The sequence below is a fragment of the Aethalodelphis obliquidens genome, unplaced genomic scaffold (assembly GCF_003676395.1).
Source record: "Aethalodelphis obliquidens isolate GAN/ISIS:26980383/991018 unplaced genomic scaffold, ASM367639v1 scaffold1, whole genome shotgun sequence".
Lineage (NCBI taxonomy): Eukaryota > Metazoa > Chordata > Mammalia > Artiodactyla > Delphinidae > Aethalodelphis > Aethalodelphis obliquidens.
This window is the reverse complement of record NW_020837945.1, coordinates 91,493,691-91,518,156: the sequence shown is the minus strand read 5'-3', so window position 1 is coordinate 91,518,156 and position 24,466 is coordinate 91,493,691. Positions and strand designations below refer to the sequence as shown.

General features: G+C 37.4%; 1 protein-coding gene across 1 annotated transcript in view; it reads left to right on the top strand.

Annotated features, from left to right (window-relative positions):
• The first annotated feature begins 1,214 nt into the window (after nucleotides 1-1,214).
• Nucleotides 1,215-24,466, top strand: part of NAALADL2 (N-acetylated alpha-linked acidic dipeptidase like 2) — a 1,049,119-nt gene continuing 1,025,867 nt past the window's right edge. Inside the window, exon 1 of the mRNA XM_027111590.1 lies at nucleotides 1,215-2,567. Coding sequence (XP_026967391.1) covers nucleotides 2,525-2,567 — 43 coding nt within the window. The 5' untranslated portion in view covers nucleotides 1,215-2,524. The remainder of the gene's footprint in view (nucleotides 2,568-24,466) is intronic.

Sequence of the window (24,466 nt, the reverse complement as noted above, 5' to 3'; positions counted from 1 at the left end):
ATTCTTAACCAATACGCCACCAGGGAAGTCCCTAGTTATAACTTACCTACTTCCCCCTCCCATCTCTTTTCATTTTTGAAATTTAATTTGTCGTTTTTCCCTCCTCGAATATCTTCCATCATATTCTTTGCTAAGCAATGTTCTTTTCTTTGAGATCCTTTAATTCACCCTTTTTGATGATGGTAATTTATTCATCTTTACAATATTTGTTGAAGGCATAGTATGTGGTTGAAACTGTGCTAAGGTGCTAGGGATGTAGTGATGGACACAAAAAGGCTCTCTGACATACACCTTTTAAGGACAGAAATAATTAAGCTGTACATATAGTACAAGGTGATAAGAGCTGTGGCTGAATGAAAAGTTCTGAGTTGTTAAGGGACCTCTGGAAGCACATAGAAGAGACTTCAACCAAGATTGGATTGAAGAATTCCTGCATGTGAAGTAGTCAGGCAAAGGGGACATGATGAAGGCAGAAGTTTTCCAGGGAGCCATGGCCCAGGAGAGAGGGAGAGCGAGAGATCGAGAGCGAGAGCGAGAGATCGAGAGCGAGAGCGAGAGTGAGAGCGAGAAAGTGTGTGTTCAGGGTCCTTTATTAGTATTGAAACTGTTTCACTATGTATATTTATGTTACTTTCTGTGCAGCTACAAAAACTTTGGAGGTTTCTGTTTATGTTTTACCTCTGCTCAAAAATAGGACTTCTCTATTCTACTTTCGTAATAACTTCCCACATGCCATAATTCAGCTGGTAAATAATCGGTGATTTATACCCGTTATTGACTAATTTTAGGTGCCTGGGGCAGGTATGTAAATGCATTTCCAAGTTTGTGAGTGAGAATTGATATGTGTGTTTCTCCTTTTATGGGGAAGTCAGAATGTGATGATTATAGTGTTTTATTGGCAAACATTCAATTTCAGTTTACTTTCGGTAAAGAACGAGCTGGCTATATATATTACATTATGCAATTGTGCTAGGCAAAGACTGCTTTAATCCGGAACAAACCATAACCTGGATTTTAAATCAGAGGTTTATGACATTATGAAGATAAAATGGGCCTTAATTAATAAATGGTCAGCTCATTTTATAGATGAAGAAACTGAGACCTAGAGAGGTTAATGAAAGAAAGAACTGTAAATTAACTGTGATGAGGATTTGTGTGTGTGATGTTTGTTTTTATTCTGATACTTTTGAGAATAACTATTCTACTTGTTTGCCATTTCTTTTGTTACATAACTTATATAATCATTTTTTCATTAATAATCTAGCAGACATAGTGTATAGATTACTTTTAAGTTGAAAATTAAAGAACTATTAAAGTAGGAGATGTTTGAACCTCAGATTTTTTTTTTTTAACTAGTGTGACCAAAACTAAAAGTTAAGGAATTCTAGAGGAAGGAAGTAGAGATTGTTTTGTATTCAAATGTCTTATGGGAGAGCTTAAATAAATTGACTTATTTTTGTCATCTACTTCCTCTCTTGTAAATGAATAAATTTCTAAATGTTGCTCATCTTTGCTAGGGATTTTTTTTTTGTTTGAGGCAGAACAGTTTAACTTAATATCACTATGTTTCTATTTAAAAGGCAATGTAAATATCAGTATCCTTCTTTAACCAGTGAGGACCTTGAGGGGCTCTAAGATTGGATAAAATCATTTCTTTAAGTTCTCTCAGTTAGTAAGTAACAGCTGATGTCAGAACATAGTGACATCAGTGCTCTGGTTCCACATTCTTTCCATCCCTCAGAAGGAGAGGAACAAGAGGAGGGAGTAAGGAGAGAAGGAAGAGGGTGTAGGAGGAAAAGGAAGAAGAGGAGGGGTGGAGAGAGGAGGAAGAATGTTGCTTGTTGTGTTTATTATTCACAATGTTTAGCACAGTCATACAGTATTGCTTTGAATCTTTATAACAATCTTCTGAAATTGGTATTTTACATTTTTTTCCCCAATATACAGTTGAGGAAACTGAGTCTCAAATAAGTTATATTCCTCGTTCATAGTTACACGGCTAGTACTAGAGCTACTCCAAAGCCTGTCTTTCTACCACTGCACAAAACTGATTCCCATGCTGTCACTTACTTCCCTGTATTTTTTTTAATGGACACTGCAAACGTCACTTTAAATTTTATTTTATTTCTATAAGAGAAGCAGATTGGGAACAGTAACAAACAAACAAAACTCTGGCTCTGCACCATGGTGTGTTGAACACTATTTGGAGGGGGGAAGTGTAGAAACGTTTCTGGACTAAAGTGAAAGTTGGGAATTAAAAGTTAACATCAAAATTGAAACAAAGCCACATTTTGTGAAGTGCACGCTAATAGCAGTCCATTCGATCAAAGGATGTGATCTCACTTCACAGTAAAACAGGTCCTGCAAGCCCAGGTAACTCAGGAAGCAGAATGGTAATTATTCACAGAAGAAAGCAGGTAGTATACTGTTACATTACTACAGGAGAAAGTCAGAAGGTCACAAAGCTTACAGGGTAACTGACACAACTGAAACTGCTTGGCCCCCTTTAAAAAGAAATAATAAAATGGGAGAGAATGAAGCAAATTTACCTAACACAGCTTTGCAAGGTAAGTGCCAACAGCTTCTGAAATGGTAGCAATCAGACGTGTAAGTGGTGTCGATTACAAAGTGTGTGTATGTGCTTGCGCGCGCCGCCCCCCTCCCCGCTGAGTTTCGAGGTGTGCTTTGAAGGTGGGAAAAGAGGTGGGGATTGTTGTTTCTGAAGAAGCAGCTGTGTCGGTTTTGCTCAACTACTCAACCTACACAGAAACACCAATTTGGTGGAGTAGGGAAAGCCTTATCCTTACTCCCCACTGTAGTGCTGGAGAAATGGTACAACCTACTTCCAGTGCATTTTCATGTTAAACTTTTGCTAGCATTGGAAGAATATCGATTTGTGTCTCTGTGGGATTTTAATTTGTAATCAGATTTTACCATCTCTGGGGTTTACCAGCTAAGTGTCCTTGTAATTAATATAACCATTTTTTTTAAAGGTAGAAAACAAGTCTCAGAGGGCAGCGTATCGTTAGGGAGAGCAGTTGGTTTTACAGGTTTTACTTCATCAGATACCTTTGTCCTTTGAAGGGACTGGCTTTGTTGACATTGGCTTGACTAAGCTTATATGGTTAGGCTTGTTGATAGACACAAATACAAGTTCTCTTAACACTTTCCACTTTTTTGAATGAAGAAAGTTCCTTTTAAAAAAAGAAATAGAAAATGGACTGAACGCGTATTTGTTGCCATGATTTCTAGTAGTCTTCTCTCTTATGAATTATTTACCACCTTTACAAGTGACATTTTGAACAAGGTATTTTTTAAAAATCTACTTGATAATGATATTTTTATTTGTTTAATTATGTTCTTGTGAAGCTACCAACAAGAAAATCCCCAAACTACTCAGTTTTCCATTAAGTACACATAACCAAACATGTAAGTACATCTGTGAAATACAGCACACCTGAGAATAACAATAAGATGATCATAGACATGCCTGGTCATAAAAGTATATCACCCATTTTTATAGAGTTAAATAATCTTCCAGAATACCTGTTTTTTTCTTTATTTTCTTTAATTCTTTCTCTACCTATCTTGCTTAAGAATCCCAGAATTTTATTTCTATTTTTGCAGGTTTCCTAAAAAAATTTTTTTTGAAATATTGCATAAAATGCTATTAAAATCATTTTTAATTTAAAGATTAATTTTAAAAGTTATTTAGTGCATTCTATTGAAGAAAAACAAGGTAAAAGGCTCATTCAGTATAACTCTATGAAATAATTTATTTGTATGTGTTTTATGGACAAAATGATATTATGTACATGATTATAACATATACCTTAACTGTCTCTGCAGTATTTTTCTGTGGAAAAGTATATGGGAGGCATCTAGGTTGTTAAAGTTGCTCGTATAATAATGATTTTGTATCAGATGTATACGACTATTTGGCAGCCCCCTGAATAGCTCATCCTAGGCCTTGTGAGTTCATCCCCTGAGTCTGTGTTTGGGATTGAAATAAACTGAGGAGTAACCTGGCCTCTCCCCTCTCCCTTTATCATCCCTCTTTGTGTCAGGATCAGAGGTAATATTTGCTTCTTATTTTAGAGTCCTAGATTGTATATAGATCTTCTGTTGTTTTGGGTTTTTTTCTTTTCTTTTCTTCTGGCCCTTTTATGTATGTTATGATTCTGGTAATATGTTCCACTGTGGAAGGGTAACTTTCCCTTCCTCCTATCTACTGACTTTTCCAATTATTTACAGAATTAATAATTAGCATATATCAGAAAAACATGCATAAAATTTAAAACAAGAGCTATGATAAATAATTTGAATGTCATGGTTTGAGTTAGAAAACAATGTGCCTTGGTTCATAGTTGGAGAATACTTGTGAAATCAGTTCTATCCTGGGGTATTTTCCTTTGTGCACTCTGTGAAAACTTTTCAGTAGGAATGTGTGCTCTTCTGATCTTATCTGAGTTGAAATGCATCCTTGGTAGGTCTACAAATAGTTCAGATCTATCTTCTTGGAGTGTTGAAATGCTTCCATTCCAGACATATTTGCCTTAAGATTATTAAGTGAACCTATTAATCAGTGAGAATTAATGAGAAACAAAGATGCTTCACCTTGGTTTGAAATTATTTTGGGATTTTTTTTTTATATATATAAAGGAAAGTGGTATGGAGATAACTTGTACCTTTACTTGTATGTGTGAAGGTAAGAGATTTTTGATGTTTGTTTAATATCTTATAAGACAAATCAGGATATATCCTGGAGTCTTTATTTATGGGGTGCTCTAACAGTATTCTGTTTTCTATGCAATACCCTATCCTATATCTGAGCTTGAGTTTAAAAATTACCAAAGTAAATGAAAAAGACATTTTGAAATGTTGTTTAGTCTTGCCTTTGACTTAACAGCATTTATAAAAGATTCTGAAGTTCTCTAAAATAATACTAATTATTGTCAGCTCTGCTTACAAATGAGTGTTCTCTAATAGAAATGACTATATTCAAATGTTTTGTACATTCAACCTATGGGTGATAGGTTTAAGAGTTTTGGCTATGAAGATAATAAGTAGATAATAAACAGAGGATTTTCATTAGAACTCCATCTTGTGCCTTGAATAATGGTTTTCTAAGGCCATGTATCTAGATTGTCTAGATTCATTGGACCATCTCTAATTACAACTTGGAGCGCTAGCCATAGACGTTCAGAAATTATTCATTTTAGCACTACATCCTTTAGGTCTCTGACCCATTATTAGACCCAGGGAGCTGGTTGATTGTGCCCTGGTTAGTGGAGCCCTTAAGCTATCAACAGTTAATGTTTCCAATGGTATTGGGAACCTATCTTTTCCTGAATGAGAGTGAAATCTTTCCAAGGTTATCTTCAGCTTAATGTGAACAAATCTCAATTATCTTTTCAAGTATAAGAAGCAAACTCTCCCTTTCAGCCTCAATGATACAGTAACTCCACAGACATTTATGTAAAAATTTCTCACATGAAGGTTCATAATATTCTCTGAATTCACAAAATAGAATTATCTTGGGGAGGAGAGAATACTAGAAAAAATTTTTTCTAATTTTTGAAAATACAAATAAAATGGACAAATCATATGGCATCAGGAATAGGGGTAAGTGCTTTCTGAGCATTGTTATTTGCTGAGGAAAGAAAGCAGAATTTCCTTACATAATATCTATAAACACATGTACCACTGAGTGGCACGTTGTCAGTTTGTGACAGTAGTGAAAGGCCATGGCTGGGATGACAGGAGGGTGGAAACTCCCTTCTTGGCCGGGAGTTATCTGGAAAATGCCTTAGGCTAAGGCTCTCAAAAGGCTACCCTTGGGCACGTAAGGGACCCTTACCTATTGTCTCTCAGGAAGGACAGGCATTTTCTGCTTCTCCCAGGGTTCTCATTAACAGGCAGGGCAGACCCTAATCAGAACTAAAATAAATAAATAAATAAGTAATAAGGGAAAGACTCTCTCACTACCCAGCTGTGTTCCTCGTCCACTGAGTCCCTCCTACCTCAGGAACTCAGCCCCATGAGCTCTTCTTTCTCTCCTCCTCTTCCTTGGTCAAAACATGTCCAAGGCCACATGCCTCTTTGTAAAGAATATGAGATACTAATTTATCCTCAGAATTATTCGAATAACAGGAATCTGAGTTCTGTGCCAGAACAACCTTGTGAGAGGAGGTTTCTTTGACTGGGGTCTCCCCTGGGCTACTCAACACAACCTCATCACTCAGGCTGCCTACTTCTCTGCTGCTCGGATGTTTTCCAGCACCTTCTAATTAAAGCCCTTCTTCTTACCTTAGTTCTTCTTAGTTCTCTAGATTTAGGAAACCCCTATTCTAAAGGCTACGAAAGACTAGAACTCAAGGGGAAAAGATGTTTCCAAGTACAGAAGGTTGGCTAGACCGTTTCAAATGCAAGGCCAGTTCTAGGTAGCCGTCAGCAGAGAGGAGAACTCTTCATCAACCCACAGAGGGAGAATTTGGCTGTCAAAGCTAGGGAAAAGAAATCTGTAGAATGTTAACATTTTCAAGGTAGAGAGGAGCTTAGAGGACCTCAAGTCCAAAATTTTTACTTTGTAGAGAAGCGAACAGAGATCCTTTGAAGGTACAAAAATTTCCCTTGGTTTCTCAGAAGCAGTTGCCAGAACCCAGATCTCCACCCTAGCTGCCTAAAGCCTATAATTTGATGGAGGAATTTGGCACATTATTTTCTAGGGGTATTTACTTTCCTATTTCAAGAAGGGAAATCAGGCTTGTAAATGCTTTCCATATTGACATATTTAGTTTCTACAGTCATCACCTGGAAATCGTTGTCCAGTATTCAGTCTGGCTTTTATAGGACTGCTCCATCCAGGCTCAGGTTCTCTGTTGACTCCAAAGAAGTTACTTTGGCTTTTGAGACATTTACTTATCTTTCATCACAACAAGGAGGAATTGGCTTGAAATTCCATAGGCACATGCAACAGATGTTTCTCATGATACAGACATTTTTTAAAAGAAATTATACTTACTCTGTTTGGCTAGTGTAAGAAAAAAAAAAAAAATCCAGGTGGGAACGTACCTTAGTGTCTGTGCTTCTCAGTTGCAACCCAAGGGCAGCAGTACTGCATACCCCAACCAGTATACTGGCTTGGTGTGCGTGTTTACTTTCTATGATGGGAAAAATATCTCTGCGTTCATCATCATAAACCATGCCTGTGAGTGCTTTGAAAGCTTTCTAAAACCCCAAAGAGAACTCACCAGTTTGTGAATCTTCCTTCCCACCCAATAGAACTTTAATAGCATTTTCAATTAAGAGAAGTGCACAGAGGTCTTGTGTAACCTATTTGTTTTCTAGGAGGAAGCTTTCACCAGCTCTGAGTGAGAGGCTGGTATACTTGAAAACCTGAGGCACTTTGGAAATGAAATTTAGATATTGAGGTAACAGGGCATTTTGGAGTTGAAATTTCCAGAAGCTCTGCTGGAGAGGTCTTATAATCTAAGGACAAAATCAAGCATAATCGGAGCAAGTAAAATTGCAGAGAATGTCAAGGCATGAAATCCCAAGTGAGTCTGACCGAAGGGTGTAGGCAAAAGAGCATGAGAAGATGGATTGGGGACTTTTCCCAAGTACAAGGCAAAGAACCCTTGCAGCAGGCAAACAGGTATTGTTATAAAGCAGGTATTGTTATAACCACAGACACATATCCAGGAATTTATAGAGAAATCTAGGAATTTATAGACAGTTTCATAGAGGAGATATGATGTGAACTGACTCTGGACAAAATAAGTGGCAGAAAGAAGAAAGTCTTTCCTGGCAAAATGAACAGCAGAGACAAACGGCATAGAAATTGTATCTGTCCATGCATTTACTTGCTTTATTTTCTACTCTTATTGAAAACAAAGGATTTTCCAAAATTTACTATAGTAGAGCCTTGAACAACATGGGTTTGAACTGCACAGGTATACTCATATGTGGACTTTTTTCACTTAATACATACTACAGTACTACACAATCTGAAATTGGAACTCGGTTTGGAACCACAATCTGGAGGGCTGTAGGGCCCACTGTAAAGTTGTCTGTGGATTTTCAACTTTATGGGGGGTGGGGGAGTTGATGCTCCTAACCTCTGAGTTGTTCAAGGGTCACTGTACTTTGAAATAGGCTACAAATAAATAAACCTAATACAAAAATAAGGTTAAAATAATATAAGTTAAAATTTATATGTAAAATGTATGCCAAAACATTCTAAACAGCTACCAAACAAGTCACAAATTTGCTTTCAAGCTTCCTAGCAGCCAAAAGAAAGTAAGATATTGGTTTTAAGATTAATGGTGTGCAAACCATATAAAAATGTGGCAGTTATTCAGGAGAGGCATAGATTTCTTGATTAGACATGGTGATAGAAGTCAAAATTATTTCTATAGATGACAGGAGACAGGCCTAATTAGAAGAAAGGTTTTTATTAGGCAGCAATGAGACATAAAGGTAAAAGAATTATAGAGATAAAGAAAATAGTATTATTTAACTCATCTCAGAATCTTGACATGGATGATTTTCTTTGAGCCCCTTAAGCTGCTGCACTGTCCTATCAGATGTTTGTCAGAAAAAAAAAAAATTATGCAGAAAAAATTTCAAACGTATAATAAGTCTGAAAATAAAAAGACATAAAAAGAAAACAAAAGAATATTGAAGAAATATAGACTTTATAAAAACTAAGTTTACATGATTTAAACATTCACACTTAAAATTTCAGAATATAAAAAATAGGTCATTTTGAAAGTTAGGCTGCTATATATATTTTATAAGCATATGGTATTATGCAAGTATCTCTCCTGGAGTGGATTTTATGTGGGTGTTGTGTGTTCATGTTGGTTAATGAAGGGTTTAGTACAGTCACTGTGACAGGTTTGGTGGTGGGGCCATGGGTAGTAGGTGGGTCAGGGATAGAGAGTAAAAATAAAGAAGAACACATTGGTATTGATAATATTCATGTTGCATTGTAAATCTACTTTAAAGACTTTAATCTGTAAACTTCAGGTACAATGAGGTAATAATGTTGCCTTAAGTTTTTATTTTCCATACATTTAAACAGTAATTTGGGGGAAAAAATTTAATGAGAAAATAGTAATGGTTTTTCATTCTTTCTTTTTTTGTCGTTTTTAAACATCTTTATTGTAGTATAATTGCTTTACAATGGTGTGTTAGTTTCTGCTTTATAACAAACTGAATCAGTTATACATATACATATATCCACATATTTCTTGATCTTGTGTCTCCATCCCTCCCACCGTCCCTATCCCACCCCTCTAGGTGGTCACAAAGCACAGAGCTGATCTCCCTATGCTAGGTGGCTGCTTCCCACTAGCTATCTATTTTACGTTTGGTAGTGTATATATGTCCATGCCACTCTCTCACTTTGTCCCAACTTACCTCTCACTTTGTCCCAACTTACCCTTCCCCCTACCCATATCCTCAAGTCCATTCTCTAGTAGGTCTGTGTCTTTATTCCCGTCTTGCCCCGGGCTCTTCATGACCATTGTTTTTCTTTTTTTTTCTTTTTAGATACCATATATATGTGTTAGCATATGGTATTTGTTTTTCTGACTTACTTCACTCTTTATGACAGACTTTAGGTCCATCCACCTCACTACAAATAACTCAATTTCGTTTCCTTTTATGGCTGAGTAATATTCCATTGTATATCTATGCCACATCTTCTTTATCCATTCATCTGTCGTTGGACACTTAGGTTGCTTCCATGTCCTGGCTATTGTAAATAGAGCTGCAATGAACATTGTGGTACATGACTCTTTTTGAATTATGGTTTTCTCAGGTATGCCCAGTAGTGGGATTACTGGGTCGTATGGTAGTTCTATTTTTAGTTTTTTAAGGAACCTCCATACTGTTCTCCATAGTGGCTGTATCAATTTACATTCCCACCAACAGTGCAAGAGGGTGCCTTTTCTCCACACCCTCTCCAGCATTTATTGTTTGTAGATATTTTGATGATGGCCATTCTGACTGGTGTGAGATGATATCTCATTGTAGTTTCAATTTGCATTTCTCTAATGATTAATGATGTTGAGCATTCTTTCATGTGTTTGTTGGCAGTCTGTATATCTTCTTTGGAGAAATGTTTATTTAGGTCTTCTCCCCATTTTTGGATTGGGTTGTTTGTTTCTTTGATACTGAGCTGCATGAGCTGCTTGTAAATTTTGAGATTAATCCTTTGTCAGTTGCTTCATTTGCAAATATTTTCTCCCATTCTGAGGGTTGTCTTTTGGTCTTGCTTATGGTTTCCTTTGCTTTGCAAAAGCTTTGAAGTTTCATTAGGTCCCATTTGTTTATTTTTGTTTTTATTTCCATTTCTCTAGGAGGTGGGTCAAAAAGGATCTTACTGTGATTTTCTACCAATGTTTTCCTCTAAGAGTTTTAGAGTGTCTGGCCTTACATTTAGGTCTTTAATCCATTTTGAGTTTATTTTTGTGTACGGTGTTAGGGAGTGTTCTAATTTCATTCTTTTCCATGTAGCTGTCCAGTTTTCCCAGCACCACTTATTGAAGAGGCTCTCTTTTCTCCACTGTATATTCTTGCTTCCTTTAACAAAGATAAGGTGACCATATGTGTGTGGGTTTATCTCTGGGCTTTCTATCCTGTTCCATTGATCTATATTTCTGTTTTTGTGCCAGTACCATACTGTCTTGATTACTGTAGCTTTGTAGTATAGTCAGAAGTCAAGGAGCCTGATTCCTCCATCTCCGTTTTTCTTTCTCAAGATTGCTTTGGCTATTCGGGCGCTTTTGCATTTCCACACAAATTGTGAAATTTTTTGTTCTAGTTCTGTGAAAAATGCCAGTGGTAGTTTGACAGGGATTGCATTGAATCTGTATATTGCTTTGGGTAGTACAGTCATTTTCACAATGTTGATTCTTCCAATCCAAAAACATGGTATATCTCTCCATCTATTTGTATCATCTTTAATTTCTTTCATCAGTGTCTTATAATTTTCTGCATACAGGTCTTTTGTCTCCTTGGGTAGGTTTATTCCTAGATATTTTATTCTTTTTGTTGCAATGGTAAATGTGAGTGTTTAGGTCTTTTCCTTCTCTTCTGTTTCCTGCCTAGAGAAGTTCCTTTAGCATTTGTTGTAAAGCTGGTTTGGTGGTGTTGAATTCTCTTAGCTTTTGCTTCTCTGTAAAGGTTTTAATTTCTCCGTCAAATCTGAATGAAATCCTTGCTTGGTAGAGTAATCTTGGTTGTAGGTTTTTCTCCTTTATCACTTTAAATATGTCCTGCCACTCCCTTCTGGCTTGCAGAGTTTCTGCTGAAAGATCAGCTGTTAACCTTATGGGGGTTCCCTTTTGTGTTATTTGTTGTTTTTCCCTTGCTGCTTTTAATATTTTTTCTTTGTATTCAATTTTTAATAGTTTGATTAATATGTGTCTTGGCACGTTTCTCCTTGGATTTATCCTGTATGGGACCCTCTGTGTTTCCTGGAGTTGACTATTTCCTTTCCCATATTAAGGAATTTTTCAACTATAATCTCTTCAAATATTTTCTCAGTCCCTTTCTTTTTCTCTTCTTCTTCTGGGACCCCTATAATTTGAATGTTGGTGCCTTTAATGTTGTCCCAGAGGTCTCTGACACTCTCCTCAATTCTTCTGGGTTTTTTTGTTTGTTTGTTTATTCTGCTCTGCATTAGTTATTTCCACTATTTTATCTTCCTGGTCACTTATCTGTTCTTCTGCCTCAATTATTCTGCTATTGATCCCTTCTAGAGAATTTTTAATTTCATTTAATGTGTTGTTCATCACTGTTTGTTTGCCGTTTAGTTCTTCTAGGTCCTTGTTAAACGTTTCTTGTATTTTCTCTATTCTATTTCCAAGATTTTGGATCATCTTTACTATCATTATTCTGAATTATTTTTCAGATAGACTCTTTCCTCTTCATTTGTTACGTCTGGTTGGTTTTTGCCTTGCTGTTTCATCTGCTGTGTGTTTCTCTGTCTTCTTATTTTGCTTAACTTACTGTGTTTGGGGTCTCCTTTTCGCAGGCTGCTGGTTCGTAGTTCCCATTTTTTTGGTGCCTGTCTCCAGTGGCTAAGGTTGTTTCAGATGGTTGTGTAGTCTTCCTGGTGGAGGGGACTAGTGCCTGTGTTCTGGTGGATGAGACTGGATCTTGTCTTTCTGGTGGGCTGGTCCACGTCTGGTGGTGTGTTTTGGGCTTTCTGTGGCCTTATGATTTTAGGCAGCCTCTCTGCTAATGGATGGGGTTGTGTTCCTGTCTTGCTAGTTGTTTGGCAAAGGGTGTCCAGCACTGTAGCTTGCTGGTCATTGAGTGGAGCTGGGTCTTGGCGTTGAGATGGAGATCTCTGGCAGATTTTCACTGTTTGATATTACGTGGAGCTGGGAAGTCTCTTGTGGACCAGTATCCTGAACTTGGCTCTCCCATCTCAGAGGCACAGCCCTGATGCCTGGCTGGAGCACCAGGAACCTGTCATCCACACGGCTCAGAATAAAAGGGGGAAAAAAAAGAAAGAAAGAAAGAAACAAGAAGATAGTATAAAATAAAGTATAGTATAATAAAATAAAGTTATTAAAATAAAAAATAATTCTTAAAAAGATTTTTTTAAATAATAAAAAAAGAAAGGATGAAAGAAGAGAGCAACCAAACCAAAAAACAAATCCACCAATGATAACAAGTGCTAAAAACTATACTTAAAATAAATAAATGATAAAAAAAATAACCATGGGCAGCCAGAACCCTAGGACAAATGGTAAAAGCAAAGCTGTACAGACAAATTCACACACAGAATCATACACACTCACAAAAAGGGAAAAAGTGAACAAAATATATATATTGTTGCTTCGAAAGTCCACCTCCTCAATTTGGGATGATTCCTTGTCTATTCAGATATTCCACAGATGCAGGGTATGTCAAGTTGATTGTGGAGATTTTACCCGCTGCTCCTGAGGCTGCTGGGAGAAATTTCCCTTTCTCTTCTTTGTTCCCACAGCTCCTGGGGTTCAGCTTTGGATTTGGACCCGCCTTTTGCATGTAGGTTGCCTGAGGGCATCTGTTCTTCCCTCAGACAGGGTGGGGTTAAAGGAGCAGCTGATTTGGGAGCTCTGGATCACTCAGGCCTGGCGACGCCAGAGGCCAGCATGACGTTGCGCCAGCCTGAGGCGGCCGTGCGTTCTCCCGGGGAAGTTGTCCCTGTATCCTGGGACCCTGGCAGTGGCGGGCTGCACAGGCTCCCCGGAAGGGGGTGTGGATAGTGACCTGTGCTCGCACACAGGCTTCTTGCTGGCTTTAGCAGCATCCTTAGCGTCTCGTGCCCGTCTCTGGGGTCCACGCTGATAGCCGCGGCTCGCGCCCGTCCCTGGAGCCCGTTTCAGTGGTGCTCTGAATCCCCTCTCCTCTTGCACCCTGAAACAATGGTCTCTTGCCTCTTAGGCAGGTTCAAACTTTTTCCCGGACTCCCTCCCGGCTAGCTGTGGTGCAGTAGTCCCCTTCAGGCTGTGTACATGCAGCCAACCCCAGTCCTCTTCCTGGGATCCGACCTCCGAAGCCAGATCCTCAGTTCCCAGACCCCACCCGCCCCGGCGGGTGAGCAGACAAGCCTCTCGGGCTGGTGAGTGCTGGTCGGCACCGATCCTCTGTGCGGGAATCTCTCCGCTTTGTCCTCAGCACCCCTGTTGCTGTGCTCTCCTCCGCGGCTCCGGAGCTTCCCCGCTCCGCCACCTGCAGTCTCCGCCCACGAAGGGGCTTCTAGTGTGTGGAAAAACCTTTCCTCCTTCACAGCTCCCTCCCACTTGTGCAGGTCCCGTCCCTATTCTTTTGTCTCTGTTTATTCTTTTTTCTTTTGCCCTACCCAGGTACGTGGGGGACTTTCTTGCCTTTTGGGAGGTCTCAGGTCTTCTGCCAGCGTTCAGTAGGTGTTCTGTAGGAGTTGTTCTACACGTAGATGTATTTCTGATGTATTTGTGGGGAGGAAGGTGATCTCCACGTCTTACTCTTATACCATCTTGAACCTCCTCCCCCTGTTTTTTCATTCTTGAGTCTGAGTTTTCATCAGTTTTAGGTTCATATTTTATATTATTTTCAGTTTATCATTTGATCTCTATGGATTTCCTTTAGGCATCATCTTTTTTCTAAATTACAAAACTAGTAATATTGCTTACATTTTTAGAAATTAGTAATTGCTAAGTTATATTTATCAAAATACTTTTACATAACAACATAATTCCTAATGACATTGGTTAATAGAATGTTCTAGAAAGGTAGTCATCACATGAAATTTTCATAGGTTGATTAGTAAATAATTTGTTTTCATAATTACATAAATAAAAAGAAAAAAAAACAGTATTCATTGGGTACTAAATTTAAGTGGAAATTTACTAAGCTTATTTGAATCTCACAACAATCTTGGCCTTTTCTCTTCCCCTCCAACAAATACACTAAGGCGATTCCCCACTAAAACCTCTGCCTACTGGTAATGTCTGCTGAACTTCCTATGGTTTGTTCCTTCTTGTCATTCAATCATCAGATTAAATATCATCCCAGTGATTCTTTCTCTAGCCTCTCAAACTAAAGCAGCCCATCTCTGTCTTAATGCCTGATTTTAAATATCTTACCATGAGCCCTGTTTTTTTTGGGGGGGAGTGTATATTTGTTTATTGCCTATTTCCCTGCAATAAAATGTTCTCTCCCTGAGATAAAAGACCATGGCTGGCTGTATTTCTAGCCTAGAACCATAGCTAACACATCCTTTATTTTTCGACAAGTATAAGTTTAATATGCTCAGAAAAAACAAACATAAAATGCAAAATATTTGTGTCTAGCCAATTTACATTTGTTGTAACATGAAAATTAGTTGAGCATAAAGTAGCAGTCACTTAACATGGTGAAGACAAAGCAGAATGAAACAAGAAGACTTAATTAAAAATTGACAAATAAAAAAGTATTAAAATTGGAAAAGATCTTTGTCCAGAATGATAGTTGACATAGAGTTTCTATTCTAAGATATGGGGAGCAGAGTCTTGTTCATTTTCATTTCCTTTGGTTCTGTGTTACAGTGACTTTGGTTGGGGTTAACTTCATGAGCTCTCAAAGAGTCCGAGTATGAAACTATGATGATGATGGTGCTGATGGAAGAAAACACTTAAGTGTATACTCTGTGCCAGGGACTGTTTCAAGTGTTCAACATTTATTATTTTATTGAATATTCATAACCATTTAATGAGGAGCATATGCTCAATAAATACAAATATAAATAATTATGTGACTATATTTTCCTTATATTTTCCTTCTGCTTTATTTCTAATTCATCTTCATCACTGTCATCATCTCATAGTGATGGAGAGCTGAGTTCATGTGATAATGATGGGATTTGACAAAAAATAAATGTGACATATACTTGAGGTTAAATTGGTGTTTGCTTGTATTAAATGCTGAAGGAGGAAGAGATTGTAAAAACTGGGTTTCTGGCTTAGGTGACAGAGAGAGTAGTATTGTTAACTGATTTAGGGAGTGTAGGATGGGGAATAGTTTAGGGGAGAGAAATATGAGACTTCTTTAGACAAAAATGATTTTAAGCTATAAGTTTAATTGTTGAAAATGTCCAGGACTTAAACTATTAAAACAAGACTAGACCTTGAGAAAGAGAACTAGGATGGAATTAAGGAGTTGGAAGTTATTAAACCTTAAGTCATAGATGACATTTTGGATAGATGAGATTGTACAGAGATGGGAGTTAAAGTAAGAAGAGAACACTGATGGTAGAGTCTAGAAAACACTGACGTCTAAATCTGAGTAGAAATGAAAGAAAGTGAGATGGGGTCATGGGAGAGAGAGAAGATACAGATGACAGAACTTTGGGGGAAATGCACTGTGAGGGGGGGTGGTTTCTATATAAGAAGGGTGAAATATGTCAAATGATGGAATAGTCGAGTAGCTTGGACTTGGTGATTCAAGCCTGGAATTAAGGTGAGACATGAGGAAGAAACAATTCGAAAATGATCAGGAATGAGGTCAAAGGAGGAGACAAAATTATAAAATCTAAGGAGCTTAAAATAGTAGAAGTTCAATAGTTGTACCCTGGGAAATGACTGTTGTTAGGGAGTTGGAGAAAGAAAAGTGAACAAAGGAGGCAATTGCATCACAGCAGTTCTGTGAGTTAAGTATAATTTCCAGTTTTTGCAAATGAGGAAACACTGTCAGTGAGGGAGGGGATGAAGGTGCCAAAATAGAAGGAGTGTGTCTGATGAAGATGAGGACTTTGATCATTAGAACCACTTTAAAGAGCAGGAGGGCAGCTTTCTTTATATAAGGAAGAATAAGAGTGAGTATAATGACAGATTCCCCGGGTTACAGAGAAGAGTGGGTGATGGAACTCATGCCAATGGCCTCTGCATCTTTGCAGTCAAGGATGAGTTCATCCAGCCAAAAGTTGGGGTGGGGCTGGGTGTGGGGTATTGAATCCATGAAAGATAAATAAAAGGATTGACCAGAAGCAGCCTCAGTCACGTTAGACAGGAGATACTGTCAGTGAATGTGGGAAAGCAAGAGGAAAAAAAAGCAGCCTGACTATTAAGCTAGTTTTCACAGAGACATGAGTGAGTTTGTGTGAGAGTGAGTGTGTCTGTTTTATTGGCTTGTCTACAGATTTAGCTAGAGATGGTTATTTTGGAATACGTAGGCTTCCTCATTTAGCACACCCAATAAGCCTACTCTAGCTAGTGTTCTTCAGATTGCATGCCACTGCCCTATAGCAGAACTAGAAGAGAGAGCACATTTCATTACAAATCCATCCAGTTTTTTGGTGGTTGTTATTGTTTTGTTTTGTTTTGTTTTGTTTTTGCTGTACACGGGCCTCTCAGTGTTGTGGCCTTTCCCGTTGTGGAGCACAGGCTCCGGATGCACAGGCTCAGCGGCCATGGCTCACGGGACCAGCCGCTCCACGGCATGTGGGATCTTCCCGGACCGGGGCACGAACCCGTGTCCCCTGCATTGGCAGGCAGACTCTCAACCACTTCACCACCAGGGAAGCCCCATCCAGTTTTTGAAAAGCAATGGAACACCTAGGCTTGACTGCAAATCAGCTTTTGTAGTGGTATCTTCTCATCTATGTAACATTTGCAAAGCACCAATATATACCACTAGCCATATAGCAGGAATGTGACAAATGTATGGGACTTTGGGATGAGGGGGATGCACTTCCATTTGACTTTGTTTGAAGAAAGCAAAATGAGGTTGGGATCAATGTTTATTCACTCAAAGATTTCAAGACTCTTGGATAATCAGTGATTCACGTCAGGGTTTGTATGATAATGTTATTAGCATCATTAATAATAATGAAAAGAATAAGTAATACCATTGGACATTTAATAAATACCAGAAAGAGGCAAAGCTAGAATTTAAATCTAGGACACATATGACTTTATTGCTTCTTAACTGCTGCATTTCCCAGGAGTAAGTACCATTTTAAAAGAGCTACTTTAAAAGAAATTAGACTGTCCAAGGAGAGTGTTTCAAATATTTACCATTTATATCCCTGTGCAAAAATTAGTGATTGTTAATTTTTACTACTGAAAAGAGTCCATTCTATAGCTGATATATCTTCTTTTCTATGAATATTGTATTTTATAAAAACTCACATAACATGATGTGTACACATAGTGTTTTCTGTTTGGATGCATCATGATTCCTCTTGTCCTACCTACCCTCACATCCTTATGATATTTCCATCATATCTACATTCCTGGCACTTTTATTGAAGGTGATAAAGCTCTGAAGAAGTAGTTTGAGGTAAATGGGTTCTACTAAATTCAAGAATGTTTGACCATTAACCTTAAGTTTGAAGTTTTAGGTGACCACGAACCAGTATAAAGGAATATAGATTTACCTCTACAAAATATACTGTACAGAGGTTTTTAAACAATTGATGCTTTGCTGAATGTAGGGAATATTTCCTCTTCAGTGTTTCTAACTTAACAAATTACATGTAAAAGCCATAAACTCCTTTATATTATCCATAAACACAATAAAAAATGTTACACCACATATACTTTGACTGAGTCAATAATCCTAGGCTTAGCCTCAGGGTTTGAAGAGAAAATTATTCCTCTTACACATTTTAATTATGCTGTAAACTTGGGGAAATAGCTATTGATCTTCAGCATCTGGCATCAGAAAGTTGTTTGTTTCTTGTTCTGTAGCCAGTGAAAGGATGCCAGACAGACTAAAAATGAAGAATTTCAGGGGAATCAAAGGTACAGTTAAGGATATATTTTGGTTGCATTTGAGTAACTTAAAAGTTAAGAGACTTAAAGATCATCTCTAAATATCTTTTTGCTGGAAGCTAGGAACAATTGAGGTAAGAAATACATTACCTTGTTTTAAGAAAAAGCTGTTTGCTAGTGGAACTCTTGATTATCTCTAGCATTTTAATACAGAAATAGGAGGGCCTAATCAGAAAACTTTCTTTTAACAACAGATTTGAGGTTCTCCAGTGCTTATAGAGTGATGAACATTGTGATGATCATTTTAGAAGTAATTATTTCACAATTTTTTATCATCAAATCAGTAAAATGGGTAAAACCCTCCATTCTGCTAAAATTAAAGAGATATCTAGCATCTATGGTGATGATAATGAAGAAGAGGAGGAAGATAGAAGAGGGAGGGCGAGGAGGAGAGAATAGTTACTATATGCTGACCTTTTATTGGGGAATGGGCACTGCTATAAACACTTTACTTATATAGCCAGATTGAAGCCTTACGTCCATCATGTAAGAATGGAAGGCTCAGCCAGGTTAAGTAACTCTGTCAGGGTTATATAGGAACTAAGAGGTAGAGCTGGGTTTCAAACCTAGGTCTGTCTGACTCATATAATGAAATAGGCTCCTTCAGTGCCATTTTCAACAAGTTGAAAATTCTTTCACGTTTCGAGCATTTAAAATAGATTTATATTTAAATTTAAACATATCAAATTTAGTATTAAGCACTTGTTGATTCAACAACTATTTACTGCTGTATGATTATGTACCAGACATAGTGTTAGGAGCTACTGAAGCTAAATTCAATGAGTCATGGACAACAGCAACTCATGGTCTGCTATGGGAGATATTACACAATAATACAAAACAGAAAAAAATGTTTATATAAACACATACATGTATATATATGAATATGTTGTTTATGGATCTTCAGAGTTCTCTGATAGACATTCTGTAATTATCCCCTCTTGAATTTCAGAATCTAATTAAATGTATGGTCATTTAACTTTGATGCTATGATGCCTTGTTTGGTCAGTTTGGGAGCCTCAGTATCTTTATAACCCCAGCCATTAAAGATGCTATTTTGAGAGCATCAGCGGGGAATCTGTATTGACTTTTCTTGCCACGAGGCACCCCCTACCTCTTCACAGTAGGAACTAATGAGTAGTAATCTTCATCCATTTCTTCCCTACCCATTTCTTCCAAACTCACCATGTAATTAAATCTATTGGTTAAAGAATCTGTTAGTATTCCATGTATCTAATGCCTTTAATATTGGTTCTGGATGCAGTGGTTAGCACTAATCTATTTATTTTAGTTTTATATAAAATATAAAACTAAAACTCAAAATATAACTTTTGAAAGATAATATACACATCTGTATTTATGAAAAAAGTGCTATTTTTTCCAACTATGCTTTAATTTGGGGGCTGTCATCCAGCTTTCATTGAAAGTTTTGCTCATATTAGGGATTTAATCTGGTAAAGATAGGTAATAGGCGGTCGGTTTTTAGCCATGGCAGGTATAAGCAAAATTTTCAACCCTGGATTTATTTTTTGTTTTAATCTTAGACATTGAAGACAGAAGCTAATGATAGGTGCAGAGTGTCTCATCTGCTTTATAACTTTCTCCAAGGTAGTATAATAAGTATGTGAGATAAGGTGCCTTAGCCAGTTTAGTGCCTTTGAGCAAACATTAGTCATGGGATTTAGGCATTTTATAATAGTTCATGTTTTTAAAAGACATATGTGAAGGCTACTATATGCAAGGTACTGATCCTCGGAATTTTATTAAGTCATCTTATTTCATTCTCACAACAATGTCTAAAGCTATTATCAGCTTTTAATTTACTATATGTGTGCAAGTCATCTTGCCTGGAAGCAAATGAATGGAAAGAGGGAAGTTTAAGCCAAAGGGTGATATTTGATTCCTCCTTAAACAATGAAGATTTCTCCACTCAGAGAAGTGGAAAGGTTACTGGAGGGATACAAAACCAGCTGTGCAGGGCATGCTGGCATGACTAGTGTGTTTGTAGAATTTCAAACACTGGTTTATAGTATGTGCACAAAAAACAGTAGCTACTGGAGTGCTGACTTTGTTTTTCCGGGCTAGTATAAAACATGTTTGCTGCCCACTGATTACAGTGGAGTTTTAAGGCTAGTTAAATTGTCAACAGAGTAGATGGTACTAGGCCGTTTTACTTCATCTCAGCCTATGTGGGCCTGTATAGTGAAGGCTTTGTGCCCATTCGCCAGATCGCATGTGAGCACATGTACACATGTCACAGATGTTAACCACAGTTTAGGTGAGTTGCTTTTGTGGAAAGCATCAGATTTCTTCATAAATTTGCTCTTATATGAGAACAGAATATCACTGCCTCTCGACTTCACTCTCCCCGACTGGTACTTCATATGCCAAGTTAAAATACTTGCATAGTGGACAAGAAAGCAGCATGGGGATCTCCTGGCTCTCTTTCCTGCCAAATTGACAGGTTGCATTGCAGCAGGTGTACAGCAAAGCAATTAAGAATGCACAGGTTGACAAAGCATGTCTTGTATGACTGCAAGCATTTTATATGAATGACATGTCACGGCAAATACTGGCCTCAAGATTATACCTAGGGTTCTGGGGTGTGAGGACAACCTATATGCATACAAAAGCATTCACCTGAGAAGGTGAATACTCAGGAAAAACAACCTTGACTAGGAGTCTATGTAAAATATACCTTACATTGCAGTGTAAGGTATATTTTTTGCTACTTAGATATTTTACAAATGTCCTATTTATATGAGTAGATGCAATAAGCATCTGTCTTGGGTGATGTGAGTTTTTGACTCACATCAGCTGAACAACTCATTCAGCTGCCAGCAGGACAGAGAATCTGGTTTGTTAAAATTCATGTTTGGAAAAAAATCCAGTGTTATCCAATTCACTTTAAGAACACAGTTAGCCCTTGGTATCAACCTCTCCACTTGTAGGATGCCTGACTTATTTCATATGTAATAAAATAACTTAATGTGAGTATCATTGCCTTGCTCACTAATTTTCAAAAATAATCAAAAAGCAAGAGAAAAGAGTAGATTTTAGATGATAAGTAAAATAATTGTCCACCATGTATATACCCACAAACATCTGCATAGAAATTTAAGAGCAATATGGATTTCCAGAAACTTTTCCATAGAGCATCAGTTGACAGACCCCTCCCCCCATTAAGGATTTCTGTGTTCACGTGCATTTTTTTTTAATTATTTTTCTGAGGAACTCTAAGCACACCAAAGTTTTTTATTTTATTTTATTTATTTTAAAATTATTATTATTATTATTATTTTGGCTGCGTTGGGTCTTTGTTGCTGCGCGTGGGCTTTCTCTAGTTGTGGTGAGTGGGGGCTACTCTTCGTTGCGGTGCGCGGGCTTCGCATTGCGGTGGCTTCTCTTGTTGTGGAGCACAGGCTCTAGGCACACAGGCTTCAGTAATTGTGGCACACGGGCTCAGTAGTTGCGGCTCCTGGGCTCTAGAGCGCAGGCTCAGTAGTCGTGGCTCATGGACCTAGTTGCTCCACGGCATTCAGGATCCTCCCAGACCAGGGCTCGAACGGGTGTCCCCTCCATTGGCAGGCGGATTCCCAACCACTGCGCCATCAGGGAAGTCCCTCACGTGCATTTTTAAAGAGACAGGGTAAATAGATTTCATCAGATTTTCAAAGGAATGCATAATCCGAACAGCATTAAAATGACTCCTAAAATCCTTTTAATATGAAAAATTAATTCACTTTATTTCACAATATATTCCTGTTAAGACTTACTGAATTTTCTCGAGGAAAAAAATGTCTTATATTCTAAGAAAAAATCATTCTGTGCCCCCTAATTTATGACTAAAATAACTCTAATTTGAAGTATAAAAAACTGTGATAGCAAAGAATTTTCGGTAATTTCTGATCAGCATTTAAAAGCAATCTCAAAGTAAAGTAATATATTGCCAATGAGGATTAAGATGGAGTGTTATTTGACTATTTTTCATTTTACTGGACTATTAAAACTATATATGAAAGTGCTATCTATATTTCTAATATAGAGATAAATGCTTAGGAGAAATAAGCATAGTGCTATATTAATGCTCTAGTGCTATATTAATAGTTAATTTTTGTAAGTTCCCTTTTACTAATCCACTTCAAAATGGATTAAAGTGAAATCCTGAATATTTTTGGAAGGAATAAAAGGTATATCTTGTGACTTGTACAAAAATCTAATATTTCTATCAGACTTGTTCCCAACACATGTTATAATATATACTATATATTCATTTTAATGTAATCAGATATTAATAGCATGAATAATCTTGGACTTTAGCAGAATGATACATTTTACACAAAATATAGTAAGAATCTTTTTCTTCTTTATTGTATATGCAAAGGTAGGAAAGGATACTGAAAAGGGTTTGGGTTCTTATTCTAAGACTCCATCAGAGTAATATAGTGAGAGATACAGAACTCATTGACAACAATTGCAGAATAGTTGAAGTGTGTTTTGGTTTTGATTTTACTGTTTAACTTGTTTGCCGCATTTTCTTTCTAACATGGCTAACCACCCTCTAACCTTTTTCCCCCTCTGTTCCTCCCATCATATACCCTTCTTAAGATACTTTGGCATAAAATGATCCAATAAAATCCTTCACAGTAAGTGGTTATTATATTTGCAATGATGGAATTTCAGGCATAAGTGGGAGATTTATTTTCGTATGGTAACACTTGCACTACATCCTTAAAAAAAATATCACACTGATGACATCTGTTGGTATTTTAAGGTTAATGAGGTCTCATTTCACCTCCTACTTAATTTTTCCTTATTCACTGGGTCATACGTGAAATTCCACAGCCTGAAAATCTTTATAGCCAAACAAATGCTATTGATTAAGTTAATGATTTATTATCTTTCTCTATTTTATTGCATTTTAATGGCCATCTTTTGTAGGATGGCCTGAAGAGGAGGTATTTGGGACTGTGGTCTTAGTTGTGTGCTGCCTTAGCTTGGGCTACCATAACAAAATGCCATAGGCTGGGTGCCTTAAACAGCAGATGTTTATTTCTCACAGTTCTGGAAGTTGGGAAGTCCAAGATCAAGGTACCTGTACATTCAGTTCCCACTGAGAGCCTTCTTTTTGGCTAGAAGATGACTGCCTCCTTGCTCTGTCCTCAAATGGCACAGCGAGAGGGAGAGCTTATGTCTCTCTTCTTATAAGGACACTTATCCCATCATGCGGGTCCTACCCTCTTGACCTTATCTAAACCTAATTACCTCACAAAGGTAGTAGCCACCTCCAAATACCATCATATTGGGGCTTTGGACTTCAACGTATAAATTTTGGGGGACACAAACATTCAGCCCATAATGTATATCATTCCAACCAATGACTTAGACTCTTACTTTTCAGCTCTATTCCGTATATTTTCCATCTGTGTAGGTATTCCTTTCCTCACCAAGCTTTGTACCTTGGTAATTCAATACAATAGTTAACAAATTTATGAGGTTGATTAATATATGCTTAGAGCTAGATTAAATTCATCTCCAGTTATCTCGAGTTGAGCTTTCCTTTCATAAATCAGAATGTATAGTAAAGAGAGGTTTCCTCAGTCTCTGCTCAGTTCTCAACCCTGCCAATATTAGGCATCTGGAAAAAGTCCCCTCACCCCCACAAAAGAAAAATCAAGCCCCCATACAAAAGAAAAACATCATTTTGAATACAACTATTTAGTTCCAGGACTTTTTATCACCTTTCAACTTTAGTTTTTAGGATTCATTTCATTATAAACACATTTTCTTAGATTAAAGAGCCACAACTTTTAGTGTCTATAGCTATCTAAATAAGTATTTGAAGATATGTAAGGTAGAATATTAATTAGAATCATTAAGTCGAATTGCAAGGAGGAAGTACAAACACCAATAGATAGTAGCTACCAGGCAAGAGATTTTAGCTGAATGTAAGGAAGGACTTTTATAGAGTTTAAAGATGGTATTATTTTCTCCTAAGAAAAAAGAAACAGATATTTACTCTCATAAGACAGTGAATTCCTTGTAAACAGATATAATTCTGCTTAAGTTGAATTACTACTTGTTAGGGGTGATACAGAGGAGACTCAGGGTTATAGATGATGACATTTTAGGGTTCTTCTAAATCCAGGAGTGGTCTATTTAAATGT